General features: G+C 41.6%; 1 protein-coding gene across 3 annotated transcripts in view; it reads left to right on the top strand.

The window, feature by feature from the left end:
* Nucleotides 1–13,707, top strand: part of LOC143525367 (leucine-rich repeat transmembrane neuronal protein 4-like) — a 77,729-nt gene extending 64,022 nt beyond the window's left edge. For all 3 annotated transcript variants that reach the window (XR_013133625.1, XR_013133626.1, XM_077019214.1), the window contains one exon: nucleotides 11,914–13,707. Coding sequence is in view for 1 of the 3 variants with exons in the window: in XM_077019214.1 (XP_076875329.1) it covers nucleotides 11,914–11,979 (66 nt within the window). In the remaining 2 variants the exon portion in view is untranslated. The remainder of the gene's footprint in view (nucleotides 1–11,913) is intronic.
* Nucleotides 13,708–18,506: the final 4,799 nt, after the last annotated feature.

The following is an 18,506-nucleotide window of genomic DNA, read 5'->3' as shown; positions in this document are numbered from 1 at the left end:
ACGATGTTCATGTCATACTACCAATTGCTCTATTCTTGGCATGTGATTTCTTAAGATTCTGTACTAATCTTTCAGGTAACTGATTGCTTGTCGGGTGATATGCTGGCGATTTAGTGTGTTTCTCTCCATGTCTAGTAAGAAATGTCTCAAACTCTTATTATACGAACTGAGGTCCATTATCTGTGACCACTTCTTTTGGTAATCCATAAGCTGAAAACAAGGTTCTGAGTGCTTCGATTGTTTTAGCTGTAGTAGTGTACATGGGAATAATCTCTTACCATCTAGCATAAGCATCCATCACTACTAAGAACCTCTGACTGTGGTCCTCAGCAAAATCAAGGTGTATTCTCTCCCATGGACATGAAGACCATTTCCATGTACTTGTGCAGTTGCAGGAATACTGCACTCACTCACGCTCAATGCTCTCATCTAATGCGGGCCACCAGAACATACTTCTGGCCAGGTATTTCATTTGAACTATTCCCCAGTGGTGTTCATGTAGTTCAGACAGTAGTCTGTTTCTCAGCTTCTCAGGAACTACCACTCGTAATCTCCACAAAAGACTATCATCCTCCACAGTCAGTTTATATCTTCTCTGAAAATAAGGCTTCAGTGACTCATCCTGCACATGTTTAGGCCAACCTGTCAAAACCAATTGCTTCCTTCATAACAGGATCTTTATCTGTCTCTTTGAAAATTTATTTTGCTGTCATAGGCAATGCAACTCTATACACTGGCTTAGACACCAATTCTCCCCTCTGCTTCACAGGTAATCTCGATAAAGCATCAGCATTTCTATGCTGCTCTGACCTCTTGTATTGGATTTCGTATGTATACGTGGCCAGAATTAGAGCCCATCTTTGCATTCTTGCTGCGGTTAGTGAAGGCACCCCAGTTTTAGGCCCTAAGATTTTCAACAATGGCTTATGGTCGGTCATTAACAGAAATTTCCTACCATAGAGGTAGTCATGAAACTTCATAAACCAAAAACCAGACCAAGAGCCTCTTTCTCAATCTGTGAATTGTGTTCTACTTTTGTCAGCATCCTTGAAGCAAATGCCTCTCTCCTTTCTCCTTAAGTAGAAATTTTGGTTATTTATACTTTACTGGAGTAATTATTTTTCAGCTGACTTTTTACTTCTACTCCTTACATTTTTACACCATTATCTGTACTTTCTACTACTTGCATTTTAAAAGTAGCCTTGTTACTGCTATTTCATTTTGACTTGTTTTCATTCCGGCATGTCATCTTTAAAAAAAAAACCCTATCCTAACTAGGGATGCACCGATTCACATTTTTCACTTCCGATACCAATTCAGATATCTGAGGCTTAGTATCGGCTGATACCGATCCCATACCGATCTGATAGAGTAAAACAGTGCTGAATTGACTTAAAACTTTTTTTTTTACACAGCCATACTGAATTACAAGTTTATTGAAAACTCTGCACCAGTATAGCACACTTAAACACACATAAAAGCATGTAAAAACAACACAACTTGCATTTGTTCAGTCAGTGCAATTATGAATATAACATTGAATGTAAAATAAATAATACCAAAGAATACCTGAAACTGACAAAAACAATAGGTTCACAACTTTGGTCAAACATGAAAAAAAAACTGCAAGAAACCTTTGAAATGGTTCAAGAATTTGAAATATAATTTAAAATAAATAAGGAGATGAAATAAGAGAAACAGCAATACCTATGCGGCTAGTTTGCTAGCGCAGACATCACGCAGAGCACAAAGCATGTAACGGCCAGAAATATGTGTACTGTCTCTTTAAGGGAGCGAGTTAAGCGTGTGTATGGAATATTGTTGTCTTTTTAACTTTCTTCCATAGACCGACTCAAACCACTGCTCTTTATTTTATCTTTATTTTATTTCTGAAAGTAACACATTCAATGAGCTTTGGACAACTCACCAGTTCATGTATGAACAGTCAAGTAGTGCTGGAGCCCAAGTTTATTTTGGACAAACACCAAATAAACGGACTAAGTGGAATACCACCAGCGCAAGTACGAGTCAGTGATTCACCTCTTCTCTGTGTGCTTCGTGTTTCACTCACCTGTTAACTGTCCAAGTTCACTTCTATCCGGGACAGAGTGGATATTTAAGGTTGAACTAACTCCGAAAAGCGTTACAAGCACAGAATTAGACTGAATAGATCTGTTTTTATGGATCGGTCACATTGTCACCGATACCCGATCTAGAATTTTTTCCAATATCTAGACCGATACAGATATTAATATCGGAATCGGTGCATCCCTAATCCTAACCGTATTCTAACCCTAATCACGCCATCCGGATAGAGTGAATTTGATTGTGGTTGGATGAGAAGTATAAACATATAATATTCCGACACACCCTATTGGTTTGTACGTGATCCATCACATCTGCAAACGTCACACTCCAGCAAGGACGTAGCAGACGTATGTAGCTTAGTATAAAGATGTCCGTGGCAGACTCAAGAGAATTTGAGCAATTTGAGAATTTTTCAGGGCATTGTTTTTAATCGCTCAGGATTTCAAAAGATCATTTCAAACCGAACTCAGTAAAATAATAATAATAATAATAATAATAATAAAAAAACAAACGAAGTTTTAAAAGGGCACTTTCATTGATAAAGGGCAGAGTTGGTGGTGCTTTAGCACCTCCTGATGTCTATTACTGCATGCCTCTGCGGGGCAGTGTTTTTCAAAAGATACACATGGTTTTCGGTTTTGAATGTTGTGTCTTACGTGAACAACTGCGTTTAATGTTTTGCAAAAGGTGTGTTTAAGAATTTCTAAATGAGTGTAGGGCAGAGAATGTGTTTAAGGTTTTGTGCACCAGGTCAATAAATAGGCTACATGGATTAGTTGTTTAAAAAATTGTCCTATAAGGACCACTTTTTGTGTCTTAGAAGCTGCAAAAAACTGTAAACACCTAGATTGGACTTGGCCGGTGACAGGATGGTGAGTCATGACCCAAAGGACTTCTTTCTGAGCTTCAAACCTTGAGATACCCTATTTTTCACCCATGAGGACATTTTTTTTCTCTCACGAGTAAATTGCACTTGACTCTCACCTAACGGACAGGAGTTAACAAACTCAGAAGAACAGTTGATCGTTGATGCAGTAACAACTATTTGAATTCAGGGAGACTTGATTACCATTCCCAAGTGTTAATTATAGTTAATTGAATTTTGATTGAATTGGTTTGTATAACTGATTACTAGTGGGATTAATATCAGTCAATTGTGACGCTCGAAATACGACGAACATCAACTGTGCAACACTGAACGTTTAATGAAAACAAACAAACACGTGAAGCTCCGTGCGGAGTGCAAACAGACAACACCTCTCACACAGGCACAAAACTTTAGACAAAGACGAGCACAAGACACTACGCGAAAACGCACATTAAATAGGTGATTAACAGACCCTCGTGATCTCGAGACAAGGCACAGGTGCAACAACAAACACGCTCACAAACAACCCACACCCACGGAACTACAAATATGGACATAACGACACGCAGACAACGTAGCGGCACGCCCACAGGGAAGGGCCCGGAGCTGTGACCGTGACACAGTTTATATATATTTTTCTTTCTTCCTCTTTTTCTAAAGAGGAACGGGTGCGAGGTCGAGGATGCAAAGACGAGGTGCGTTCAAAAGCTACGTTTAATAGGCTTGACGCTGGACATGCTCACGGCGTATCGTAACAGCAGTCAATCACACTGAACAGTATACGCTCACGGCGTATCGAAACAGTAGAACACGCTAAAGAGTACAAGCTCACGGCATGCTGAAACAGTCTACTACACACAATGAATGTCACATTAAAGACCAGCACCAAACGATACAAACACACACACTATATACACGTAGCCTAACAAGCACCACGTGAAACACATTAGTCTAATGAGACAAGTGAACACACAACGAGACAAGTGAACACACACACACACACCCAGCCACACCCACGGACGTACATATAAAGACATAGACAACATTAACACACGCCCGAAGGGAGGGGTTCGGGGCTGTAGCGTGAGAGAGCCCCCCACCAAGGGCACTACCTGTCACGGGATGCCTATTGCAGCAACAAAGCCCCAGACCCACAACGATGGGCGGATCCGGAGCCGCCGGAATCGTGCGTGCCCTGGAGATGTTGACCCGCGGTGGAGAGCCCGCCACACACCAACCTAGAACACCCTCCCTGCGAAGACAGGGGAAAACACATGAGACAACACAGGCACGTTCACAAAAATACAAACAGGTACGTGTAACATGAAGGGGAATAAGGGATTGGGGAAAAAACACTGGGACAGACAAAACCACAGGCACGTGATTCTGGGGAAACAGAAGACCAGGCTACCACGCCTGCAACCCCGCGAATGAGGAAAAGGGCAGTCCTGGGGTGATCGGTTTCGACCCCAATCCTTTTCCCATCTGTCCTCTCACGGAGGCCCACAAGCACTCCCCCGCATTGGCAGCCGTAGTAGCTTGCGCAGGCTCTGGTTTCTGGGCCGGATGGCGTGTGGTCCCTCTGGCAGACACTGGAGGGCGCTGTCCGACGCGAGGCTGCCTGGGAGTACTGGGAGTCCTGGGAAACGCCTCGTGTGGGCGCTTTGCGGGTTCATGCCTTAGCCACGCTCCTGGAGGGGGGGCTTTAGGTGACGGCTCTTGTCCTACCTCTTCAAGCTCCATCTCCTCCTCTGAGGAGCAGTAGCTCCTCATGCTGGCGGCCTCTGGTGTACTGCCTTCTGGACAGTCCATCTTCTCCTCCTCCGAGGAATATTGTGGCGTTTCCTTGGCCCGGTGGCTCCTCCCTCACGACTTCACCCACGGACGTACATATAAAGACATGGACAACATTAACACGCCCAAAGGGAGGGGTTCGGGGCTGTAGCGTAACAGTTGAAAGAGGAATAGATACTTACCCTAATACTCACCTGGACTCGCAATAACTTCACTTAACCTAGAGGCTAGTACAACAGATATTACAATAATTTATACATTTATAATTATAAATACCTATCTGAGGACCGAGTAATAAATATAGGAGGCCAAACTTCTAGCATCAAATAAGTATACCTATTTAGTTTAATAGGTATTGTGACGGGCAGGGTGAGCAACTAAAAAGGAAGCGATCACGCCAAGTCTCAGGGAAAGAGGATGGTTTAATTGAAACCAAAAACCCGTGACATAGTTCCAGATTAAGGAAATAATAACCAGCAGTCAACTGATACAAAGACAAGACATATATAGACGAACAAACGACCCTCAGGTGAGACGGATCATGGGCCCCGCCCACCTGAGGGACGGACATCACATGACCAAAACAGGACAGCTGCCGCTGTAGACGGGGGCGACCGGCAGGGCCCCCCCCCACACCGTGACAAGTATAACTTTAATAAGATACTGGCAAGAAGGAAAACAAAGAATACATACATTTGTGTTGTACTGAATTAATTGTTCTAGTGGTCTTATTTGTATCCTTTGGGAAATATCTCTCTGCACCTATTGTTTACCTTTGTTTACATTACAATTTCTTTAACTTTATTTAACCTTATTTTGTGGAACCCACTTTAAACGTGTTAATACAGTGGTTCCCAAAGTGGGGAGTGCGCCCCCCAAGTGGGGCGTGGAGCTATTGCAGGGGGGGCGCGGAGCTTGGAAGTAAAACATGTGCACATATGTCAATATTAGGGATGCACCGATTCCGATATTAATATCTGAAAAAATTCTAGATCGGGTGTCAGTGACAATGTGACCGATCCATAAAAACAGATCTATTCAGTCTAATTCTATGCTTGTAACGCTTTTCGGAGTTAGTTCAACCTTAAATATCCACTCTGTCCCGGAACAATGAACTTGGACAGTTAACAGACGAGAGAAACACGAAGCACACAGAGGAGAGGTGAATCACTGACTCGTACTCGCGCTGGTGCTATTCCACTTAGTCCGTTTATTTGCTGGTTGACCAAAATAAACCTGGGCTCCAGCACTACTTGACTGTTCATACATGAACTGGTGAGTTGTCCAAACCTCATTGAATGCGTTACTTACAGAAATAAAATAAAGAGCAGTGGTCTGAGTCGGTCTACGGCAGAAAGCTAAAAAAACAACAATATTCCAAACGTGCGCTCAACTTGCTCCCTTAAAGAGACAGTACACATATTTCTGGCCGTTATATGCTTTGTGCTCTGCGTGATGTCTGCGCTAGCAAACTAGCCACATAGGTATTGCTGTTTCTCTTATTTCATCTCCTTATTTATTTAAAATGATATTTAGAATTCTTGAATCATTTCAAAGGTTTCTTGCAGTTTATTTTTTTCATGTTTGACCAAAGTTGTGAATCTGTTGTTTTTGTCTGTTTCAGGTTCTTTGGTATTATTTTACATTCAATGTTATATTCATAATTGCACTGACTGAACATGTTTTTATGTGTGTTTAAGTGTGCTATAGTGGTGCAGAGTTTTCAATAAACTTGTAATTCAGTATGTCTGTGTTTAAATAAAATGTTTTAAGTCGATTCAGCACTGTTTTACTCTATCAGATTGGTATCGGATCAGTATCGGCCGATACTAAGCCTCAGATATATGAATGGGTATCGGAAGTGAAAAACGTGAATCGGTGCATCCCTAGTCAATATGGGGGGGGCGCAAAAATATTCTCATCTACTAAAGGGGGGCACGGCAGAAAAAGTTTGGGAACCACTGTGCTAATACACTAGTTTTTATACACCCGGTCTTGTGTCTCTTATTTTCACTGCTCCCAGAGTGAGCCTATCTGGTTCATATTTTTCCTGAGGTCCAGAGGCATTTTCCCTATAGCATGCTGAGGTTTTGTAAGTTCTACAAAAGGTCATTTGGTTATTGGTTGGTCTCTGAACATGGGTAAACATGAGCACTAGTCTCTTCGACAGAGGTGGGACCAAGTCAGTGTTTTGCAAGTCTCAAGTAAGTCCAAGTCTTTATCCTCAAGTCCCGAGTCAAGTCTCAAGCAAAGACAGTCAACTCAAGTCAAGTCTCGAGTCAAGACAAGCAACCGTCAAGTCAAGTCCCAAGTCTGAAACTTGGAATTTCAAGTCCTTTCGAGTCTTTTTTTTTACAGGCACCAACGCTTTACGAATGCTACACTGATGCGTTTCTTTACTCGTTTTGTTGGTGTCCGCCAGCCAAAAGATGACAGATCATTTACATTTTATCTTCTCTTAATTACATAAATGTACTTAAACAAGAATGTTTCGTTACATCATTTTACACGAAAATAGCAAGCTTCATCGTAAGCAAGATGCTGTCATTACGAATGGTTATTCTAAACATTTGGATAAAATGTTTAAATATAGACTAATAAAAGGTTAGGGTTATTTTTTCATTGTTTTCTGTTATTGTGGGGTCACAGTGTAGGCTACTATTGTTACCTGGAGATTCAGTGGGGTCACATATTCTGATGGCTGCCGTCAGAATTGGTGACCCCAGTTAAAAAGGCTCACCTGTACATCCCATTCATGATTTCTTTGTTGGCTGCAATGGTGAGGGGATGGTAAATCTTGTTTAAGTACATTTATGTAATTAAGAGACGATAAATGTAAATATAAACATCTGTCATATTTTGGCTCGTGGACACCAACAAAACGAATAAAGAAAGTGCATCAGCGTAGTTTACGTAGCATTCGTAAAGCGTTTGTGCCTCTGAACAGAAACTGTGAAATAGCGCCCCCTGTGGTCACAAAACTCGACGGTCACAGAATCTGGTGTAACGCCGGTCTGCGTCAGAAGGACGGAAATGAAATTAATGGGACGCACTTTATAAATATTAATATGCGTTTTAAAATTTAGATTTGGGGTAAAAAAAAATCAAGTCTTTGCAAGTAAACAGGTTCAAGTCCAATTCAAGTCCCAAGTTATTGGTGTAAAAGTCCAAGTCAAGTCTAAGTCTCTGAATATTTTTTCAAGTCAAGTCAAAAGTCTTAATATTAATGACTCGAGTCTGACTCGAGTCCAAGTCATGTGACTCGAGTCCCCACCTCTGCTCTTCGATGCCTATATGTAAATTATGTGAATGATCTGAGCAACATTCACATCAAGTCTGGTTGCAGGCAACAAATAAATACAGCATCTTTAATTATACAAGTAATAGCATTTTCTCATATATCTAATATGATACAAAAGATTAGGACATTTTGATGAGCAATATCTGATTTGCAGTAAGCAACTCAGTAATGCAGACAGAAACAAACAGCAAATATTGTCAAGGGACACCTTCATATGTAGCATGAGGGAAATGAGAGAGAGATCATGAAGGACAGAGAAGAGGTGTCATTGCTCTAGGCTCCATGCGATTTGTCATATAAAGTGAACCATAGAGCCCCTCTGTGTGCTTTCATCCGCGACTTCTACCTCATCTCTATCTGGTTACTGCCCCCTCTGTCACTCTCTCCTCTCTTCTCTGAAACATAACTAAGGATTATCACCAGTTGTCAACTACAACCCTCCAACACATTTAATTTAAAGCTACCAAAATAATCCCTCCTTAAAGGATCCCGGATATCATATTTTCTGTTTGCCACTTGTATTACACAGAGGAGGAAATGTCCATCAGTAGTAAGGCTTCTGCTGTTTGGCAGACACAATGAGATAATTGAAGCCCTGGGCTGAAGAAAATACACAGCAGGGACATACCAACAAGTTTAGCCTGACATATGTCTCCCCTTGGATTTTGTAGAACCCTGACATTGTGCAAACTAATTGCTCTATGTTTGTCCCTAGGTAATTAAAACCCATAGTAGTGATCCAAGTACTGACAGCCCTGCTACAAAATAAAGGTCATCATTGTTTTCTCACCTGGAAAAAAACTGTTTATAAAAAATAGATTGTTTTGAGTTAATCACAATAGTCTGTATATAAGGGGTGGCCTGCCCCTTAAACTTGGCCCATAGTCATTTTTGTTTACTCTGTCTGTGGTAATAGGGACACACAGAATGTGCCAAGACTCTCAGTCCATTTAATTAGTCAGGTGAGCTTTAAAATACATGGTTCTTAGCAATCTAATTTGTTAGCCTTCTATGTGATGTTTGTCTGCAATAGGCTCTATTATACAAGCTCTTTATATGTTTTCCTCCATGTTGCAAATTTGGGATGGTGCATACTGACATCTGTGTTTGATGAGGTGACACACTTTAACTGCAGGTTACCCTGTGGGGGTTGCTGCCAAAACCCTCATCCGAGGAACTGCCAGTGAGTTTCTGGATGCTTTACGGGTGTATAAAGTGTTGTTCCCAGTACTGGCAGGTGTTTTACCAGTATGCAATTTGTTCTCTGTGCTGGAACAACAGTGTATATGTATGAAGGTCAAAGTGATGTATTGGACTGGGTGGCAGGGAGTTATGTATTGATCAGATTTTGTGCCAATTTCAAATAATCATATGACAAGGATAAGCAAATAGGTGTTTGTCAATCCTTTTTATCACTAGAAATTACAAATCCAGGCTGATTGAAACAATATTAAGGAGTAAATCTGACTTTTCCATCTCAAAATTATGAATCTCGTTTTGTCCGTTTGCTGTGAACATTAATGTCTTGCTTTACCATACAGTACACAAAACTTGTGTTTGTCCAGAAATATACACATACTATTGTTGAGGGAGCAAGGAGGTAGCAGGTGGTAACGGGTGGCATACCATAACATTATATTAGTATGTAAAATAGTATAAATAATGTGCTGTAATACAGGTGATATTTTTATACTTTTAAATTAGGTATGTTGCACCTTTTGGCTTAGTCTACTGATTTTAGTGAGAACACACTAGTATGACTTACAGTATGCACAGATCTTAGTAACAGATCTGTTACTTAGTTACAAATCTGTTTACATTATGGCTTGCTGAAAGTATGAAATCAATATAATTTGAGAACAGGCTTTTGAAAAATGATTGTGTTGTAGCAAACAGCTCTCTGTAGTCTCTCTTTCTCTCCATTCAGCAACTCAGAGTGGAGGGGCCAAACAAAGTTACAGATACCGCCATGTCCTGATAAGTGGGATTTAAAAGTACAGAAGTTACCTGATGGGTGGGGTTTAGCACTATAGACTTTACCTGAACTGGTGGGTGACCTTTAGAACTATGGAAGTTACCTGAAAATGTGAACTACATTAAGTTATTTTAGAAGATGGATGAATGAATGAATATAAGGTATGAATGAATGTAACTCAGGAATACAAATACATAAGCAGAGGTACTAAAGAGATATTTTAAAAGGAACTTAATGTGAAGTAGCGTAACACAGCGTGCGCTGCGGAGCGAGGAGGCGGACACAAATGCTAAGGAGAGCGGGATTTAATAAGGGCAATTCCAAAATCATGGTCAAACAGGCAGGCATGGGTCATATTAGGAGGGCAACCGGAACAAGACAAATACGCAGGCATGACTAAGACAAGCACAAAACGAACGAGGCAGAGAAACAAGGGCAGTCATGGCCTGGTGGTTAGGGAACTGGTCTTGTGACCGGAGGGTCGTGGATTCGATCCCCAGACCTGAGGCCATGACTGAGGTGCCCCTGAGCAAGGCCCTTAACCCTCAATTGCTCACTTGTATAAAAAAATGAGATAAAAATATAAGTCGCTCTGGATAAGAGCGTCTGCCGAATGCCATAAATGTAAATGTAAACAAGAAAAGGGAGTAAAATTATGGAGAAAGTAAATACCGGACGGCAGTGATGACGGAGCACAGATCCACAAGGAATTCTAAACCACAAATAACCGACAAAGGGCTAGGGAAACACAGGTAAAGTACACAGAACTACACTAGAAACAGGTGAAGACAATGATGACGCGGGCGTGGCAGATAGAGGGAAACTATGGTAACCAACAAGCAGGGCAGGATTAACGAGCAAGGAACAACACAGACACGAGGAACTGGGAAACTGGAGTGACAGCTAGGAGAGGGGGGCGTAGCCCTACATGACATGTAGCTTACATCCTTTTTTGATGGTGCACCAGTGGTAAAACAACTTTGTATGTCATGTACACCTGAACCCTATCACTGGTCTCAGAAAAAGAGGAACATTCAGTTCACTAGCTTGGTCTTAACAGCTTTCGCTCAGATTTATTAATCCCTGGCAGGAAATACGCAGTTTTACAATTCCTTATATATCCTCCAAGTTTAGAAAAATGCTGATGCTAGCCTTTTCTTTGAAAAATCTTATTTGAGCTCTAACACTATTAAGTGTAGAATTTATTTTAGCTCTGGCACTATTAAAACGATTAGCCTGGGTAACACCCACAAACCGCCACTTCAAAAACACGAAGTTCAAAATTAAATGAGCGGAGACACAATGCAGTGTCCTCTTTCATAAATGTCTGATTGCTGTCTTCTGTTTATTTCCATTGTTAGAAACTCTAGTATTCTTTTCTGTTAGGATACCAAGAACTAGCAGTTTCATGCTAGGTGCAGATTATGAGAGCTGTTCACGGGCGTAAAATAGCATACACTAAAAGGCAAAGTGCAGATTTCTTCTTACAAAATTACAGAAAGTCCTGCAAGGAAAATATTTCTTACAGCAGTAATTTTAGAGTTATAGCATAAGTGCTAGAAATCACAGTGGATATAACACAAATTAGTATTCAAGGAACCTTATTCAATCCATTTAAGATAAAGAGCTCACAAAATCAAAGTCATTCATTTCATGATTTCTGAGATTTTTTTTTGCGACCGTTTGTGCTCTAAGTCACTCTCTGTTTTATTTGGCCACGTGTGCACATGCCTTTGTTAACATGACTGTACAGTTATGAAACTGTTATGCCATGACCTCATTAGCTCTGTAAATATCCCTAATTTAATTAACTGTTCACCATTCAAATGCAATGGGGATTAATGCAGTGCATCAAGATAATCATACTATCTCTGCTCATTTTTCCAGAATGAATACATGTGCCCCAGACCGCTCCCTCGGGCCTGGATTGGAGATGTACCCACCATTCTATAGCAAGGATGTTTTAAACTCCAGTGAATTCTGAATAGGCAGCAGGGATCCTGTCCACAGCCTCTCCATGGCATCAGCTCATAGCCACACTGCCATTTTATTTCCTATTATTTACCTTGCTGTCACCTGTGGCATGTTTTCCACCATGGACATGTATGTGAAAAGGATACCCGAGAGACAGAAGTGACCACACAGTTCTATTCTAAATTATGGAACAAAACACTATAAACTACAGAGGAATGTATGGCCTGGGAACGTAATTAAATTATCTTTATAATCTCCAGGACATTCAGCATGACCTGGGAGACACCCGGTGACATGGCCAGTCATGTGGTACCTTTCATCTGTTTCTGGATTTTTTGTTATTTACTGTCTCAGCAATCTTATGTATCAGAGCTATTAATTCTCTAAATTACTTTGTGGCTATCTTTGATGCCTATAAATTTCCTAACATTGAGTTCTGTGTTTTCTTTCCTCTCTTTATATATGTGCAGTGTAATTTTAAGGTCAGCTTGTTTACATCACCTTCTAACTTTAACTTTAACAGAGAGGTCTTAAATATGACCGCTTTCAACCCTGACTGTGCCAACGTGAGTCTGTCTGTATATATACTTGCATATGTGTGGGAGGGCTGATCAAAGATGTGCATGATAGTAGGATGTCAATGCTGTTTGTGATAACATATAGCTTATATCGTGCATATTTTTTGCTTATTTTATGGGATCTTACAAAATGTGTATTTGTGTATGTGAAGGGTTACAAATGAGTTTGTGTGTGTGTGTGTGTATGTGTGTGTGTGTGTGTTTCGATATGTTTTGAAATATGTTTCAATATGTTCAATATGAGATTTTACCTTATGCTTAGCTTGTTAATAAAAAATGGTCATTTCTATTCATGAACATATAATTTAATAATTACATTTTGTAATGAACTGTATAAATTGTACACTGGCGAAATGTTCTGTTTTATAATGAGAATACTGTCAAAATCAATAGTGAAAATTGATGAGTTTTAATGAATTTCTACCAAACAAAAAATAAATTGAGAGGACTACAGGCAGCTGTTTAAAAGATTCCAATATAAAATTAAACAAGTAATGTACATTATTAAAGATCATTAAAGGTTATTATTAAATAAAACACAAATAAACAATGGTATATGGACTTCTGTAAGAAGCTATTCGACCAGGCTATGCAGAATTTTCTAAAGACAGAAGTGTGAATCAAAGATGAAGAAGCAATTTGTGTTATTTTGTATTAGAATGTTACATGAAACAGGTTCAAGATAAGAAACAACTGCCATAAATGTATCCAGAAGAAAGGGGTTTTAAAGATGTTATTAAGGAAATCTCAGTGAGTGAAAGTCACTGAGAAGAGACATTTGTGCAGATCGGGACAGGAAACCTCCCTGAAGTGGCTGTAGTTTAAAGCAATGGGTAGGGAGCAGTTAACCACAGCCTCTGTATGCATATGGCCACTGGGACCTGGGAGCATGCTCACAACCCTCTGGATGTTAGCAAGTAGCCAGAAAAAGAGAAGCTGGACTTTGTCTTAAATAAATTCCCCAGTGATACATAAAGAGTGAGTAAACCATCTCTGCTGTCATTTCTGAATGTCCAAGTAGCGGCACCTGACAAAAAATGCAGTGGTTTTCTGCCATCGTCCTGGAGACACCATGCATGAATGTATGAACGAAAGCATCAGTGAATGAATGGTGAGTTATGGAATGAATAAAAACCTTTTAAATCTTATGAGCGTTTTAAATCTTATGTATTTTATGGATTTTGCACCATGAATTCAGTGAAACATTCAAATCATAATAAATTGTTTATTCCAACATTTGATGGCAGGACTTGGATACAAAACAATGGGACTGACTTAATTGAAAACACACACACACACACACACACACACACACACACACACACACACACACACACACACACACACACACACACACAAGTGAAAGCTGAAAGCTCACCAGCTTCTGGACAGTGTTTTTCTGGGAAAACATTTATTGGTACAAATTGTCTGATGTATAAAATAGGAAAAACCAACCCTGTCCTTACTCTTACCTGTCCTTAATCAGGCTCAGCTCATGAAAGGCTTCCTTGTACTACCAGATGAGTTGAGCAAGCTTATTGACTGGATAGTAATCACCTGAATGCATGTGGGCCTAGAATGTGGCTTCAGATGTATGTGGCCCAAGAATGTAAATCTAGATGTATTGGGCCATAAAAATCACATTGTTGCTTTCATATGCTCCAAATACTATTCATTTACTACTTTACTATTTGAACCACTGAACCAATGATTGTAAGCACAGAAACAGTAGCAGTAGACAACTGCTTTTGTAAGGCCAGTTCTCACAGATACATGCATACAGATACATGCATCTTTTGGTCACAAAACATTAATTAATAAACATGTAACATACTTATTTGTGTAGCATTTAGAATTGCAGTGCTTTATGCTGTTGGCTTCTTTTCATTTGTCATAGTCTGTTTGAATAAATCACATTCCAAGCCAGATTTTCTTCAGCCCAGCACCTCTACACATTTAGCACATGCATAATTTTTTTTAATTACACTAGGATATAAAATACATTTATGAAACCAGCTCAGTTCTTTTTTAGTGTGTTTTGTCATTTCCATAATGGTGTCAGCTGTGTTGCAGTGTGCAAATTTCAGGCACAACATCACTCATCTCTCACGTCCTTGTAAATTTGGTAAGGCAGTTTTATGGCTCAGATGGATTCACATGGAAACAGAACGAATGGCTGAGAGAGTAAAATGCAAGAGCACAGGCCTCTGCGTCTCAGGCTGTTCTGTCTAGCTTCCTCCATCTGAATTGATGAATTCAGAGTCCTATTGATGAAAACTCGCACTCATCAAGGCGACATGTCCAAGCAACACTCTTATGCGTCCATGTCATAATTAACGCTCTATGTAGGAAATGTATTTTTTTTTTTTGTCGGAAAAGGAGCCAATATTCGCAGAATTACTCTGACTACAATTCATCATCCAATACTTCTTGAACATCTAGCTGTCAGCCATTAGATCCAGATGGCAAAACTACACATTATTCTAGCTCAGTGTGTTTTAATATCCACCGCCAATCAGAGTTTGATCTCAGCACTCTGCTTCAATCATTCATTAATGTCTCATACCCTCTCCCTTTCACAATTTTTGACATTCTGCCAAGTGTGACGGGCAGGGAGTGTGAAATAAAATGGAAGTGATCACGCCAAGTCTCAGGGAAAAAGGATGGTTTAATGAGAAAAGTGCACAAACCGAAAACCCGTGACAAGATCCAAATCAAGGATATAATGACCAGCAGTCAACTGGTACAAAGACAAGACATATATAGACAAACAAACGACCCTCAGGTGAGACGGATCATGGGCCCCGCCCACCTGAGGGATGAACACAACACAACAACAACAAGACAACTGCCGCTGTGGACGGAAGCGACCAGTAGGGGGTGTACGGTGAGGTCAGCTGCCGTCACGACTGCTCCGCCAATTTTATACTTATTTCTATTTCTATTAAGTATTTATTGTTTTTAATCTCTTCTTTTTCTCGCCACGGCTTGTATCAGATATGATAGTTCTCTTATTCTCTTATTTCTATTAGTCTACAATCCACCCACCTTTCTTCGGTTTTAACTCAGTACTCATCGTGGCCGAAGTAAATCCTGAGGGACAACAAAGGACTCCCCTGCCTAGCATCCTGCTAGCCAATGTCCAGTCTCTGGACAATAAGCTTGACGACCTCCGGGCCAGAATCAAATTCCAGAAAGACATTTGGGACTGCAACCTTCTCTGCTTTACTGAGACATGGCTGAACCCAGCGGTACCGGATCATGTCATCCAGCCGGCCGAGTGCTTCTCAGTACACTGCATGGACAGAACAATGGAGTCGGGAAAACAAGAGGAGGTAGTGTGTGCATGATGGTTAACAGTAGCTGGTGTGATATCCATAATATTGTCCCTCTCGCACGCTCCTGCACACATAACCTGAAATTTCTGGCACTCAAGTTTCGTCCTTTCTACCTTCCTCGCGAATTTACTTCGGTTATTGTGAGCACCATTTACATTCCACCTCGGGCGAACTGAACTCCACGATACACTCACACAATTCCAGAGTAATCACCGGGACGCTGCACTTATTGTGGTTGGGGATTTCAATAGTGCTAACCTCAAGCATGCAGTACATGGGGAAGTCTGATCATGCCGCCATCTTCCTCTTGCCGAAATACAAACAGAGGCTGAAACAGGAACAACCAGTTCAGAGGGAGGTGATGCGCTGGACGGACCAATCAGTGGCTGCCCTACAGGACGCTCTGTATAACCCAGATTGGGATATGTTCCGAGAGAGCTCTGCTGATGACGTCAGCGAGTTTACGGAAGCGGTTGTGGGATTTGTTGGGAAACTGAATCAGAATCAGAATCGCCTTTATTGTCATTATAATTTGCATTATAATGAAATTTGATTCTACTCCAAGGTGCTTGTTGGGACAATAAATACACTCAATGACATAAAATGATCCAAATTTACAACTGGTTCAGTGGAATGCTTACGTGATATATTGGATATTGCACAAGCTATTTACAGTGTTATGTTACATATATTGCACGTGGGAAGTATTTTACATGGATTGGAAATTTACATATTGCCGTTATTTACGTTTTACATTTATGTTGAATTTAGTGCAGGGATGGCTCTAGGGCAGGAGTGGCCAACATGCGGCTCTTTGCCTGGTTTCATGCGGCTCCCTAGCCTGTCCACGCACTTACCTGCAATAACGGTCTGTGCCGTGGCCCGGTTACCTCATCAGCTCTGAGGGCGACACACTGCTACATCTTCGTGGTGTGCGGTTTGTTTACAAGCCTAGCGAGCCGTTAATACTTATAAAACCGGCGTACTGGAAAACACGCATTTGACTGTCTTCACACGCGCACACAAGTTACTAATTCGCCAACAACTGGCGAATATATGTCCATTACACCCCCCCCCCCCCCCTCACGTCAACAATTTACATGTCCCTGTATGATGTGGCTCTTTGCTGTAACACGGTAAAAAAAGTGGCTTTTGGTTTCTGACGGGTTGGCCACCCCTGCTCTAGGGTAAAAGCTGTCCTTGAGCTTACTTGTGCAAGTTTTGTGCAACCTGTACCGTCTGCCTGAGGGTAGCAGGTCAAACAGGTGATTGCTGGGGTAGGATGAGTCCTTGGTGATGCTGATCGCTCTTCTGAGGTAGCGAGAGGTGGCAATGTCCTCCAGGCTGGGCAGGGAGCAACCAGTGATCCCCTGGGCTGTGTTGATCACCCTCTGCAGCGTTTTTTTTTCTGCTGCTGAGCACCCTTCGTACCATGCTGTGATGCAATACACGAGGATGCTCTCGATGATGGAGCTGTAAAAGAGCACCAACAGTTTCTCCTCCATCTTGTTCCTCTTTAGAGGAGAGGAGTCACTGCTGGGCTTTCTTCACCACCGTTGTTGTGTGTGCAGACCAGGAGAGGCTATCTGTGATCTGCACACCCAGGAACTTGATGTCCAGGATTAGTTCTTTGGTTTTTTGAAGGTTCAGTGGCAGGTTGTTGGCAGAGCACCACCTGGACAGCCGGTCTATCTCATCCCTGTAATCCCACTCCTCTCCCCCTGAGATGAGCCCGACTACGGTGGTGTCATCTGCAAACTTTATGATTGTGTTTGAAAGATGGGTCGGGAGCAGTCGTGGGTGTAAAGGGTGAACAAGAGAGGGCTCAGTACACAGCCTTGGGAGAAGCCAGTGCTGAGTGTGATGGTGGAGGAGAGGTGGGGGCCTAATTTCACAGACTGTGGGTGGTCTGTGAGAAAATTCTGTATCCACTGGCAGATGGGGGTGGAGATATCCAGAGCTGTGAGTTTCTGGACCAGAATCCTCTGGATGATGTGGTTAAATGCTGAGCTAAAGTCTAGGAACAGCATTCTCACGTAGCTCCCCCTATGCTCCAGGTGACTCAGCACAGTGTGGAGCATGATGTTTATGGCATCCTCTATGGAGCAGTTTGCCTTATAGGCGAACTGATGGAGGTCCATGTTGGGAGGTAGACAGATTTTCAGGTGTTTAGAGACCAGTCTTTCAAAGCACTTCATGACTACCGGTGTAAGTGCAACAGGCCTGTAGTCATTTGTGCTCTCCACCACAGATTTCTTCGGGACTGGTATGATGATGGAGGACTTGAGGCAAGGTGGAATGATGGCCTGTGACAGGGACATGTTGAATATGCAGGTGAAGACCCCCGCCAGTTGGATGGCACCTTTTCAGGTACACCGTCTGGGCCAGCCGCCTTCCTGGGATTCACCGCCTTCAGCACTTGTCTCACTTCATGTTCCTGGAGTGTTAAGAGAGTGGTGAATGTGTGGTTGTTGTTGCTGGTCCGACTGTGTCAAAGCAGGCAAAGAAGCGGTTCAGCTTCTCTGCCATCGAGGCGTCGGTACCAGCATTGTCCGGTTTCCTGCATCTGTAGTTGGTGATGTGATTTATG

This window comes from Brachyhypopomus gauderio, chromosome 10 (genome assembly GCF_052324685.1).
Source record: "Brachyhypopomus gauderio isolate BG-103 chromosome 10, BGAUD_0.2, whole genome shotgun sequence".
In the NCBI taxonomy this organism is placed as follows: domain Eukaryota; kingdom Metazoa; phylum Chordata; class Actinopteri; order Gymnotiformes; family Hypopomidae; genus Brachyhypopomus; species Brachyhypopomus gauderio.
The sequence above is the reverse complement of the archived record's forward strand: the minus strand, read 5'-3'. Positions and strand labels throughout refer to the sequence as shown.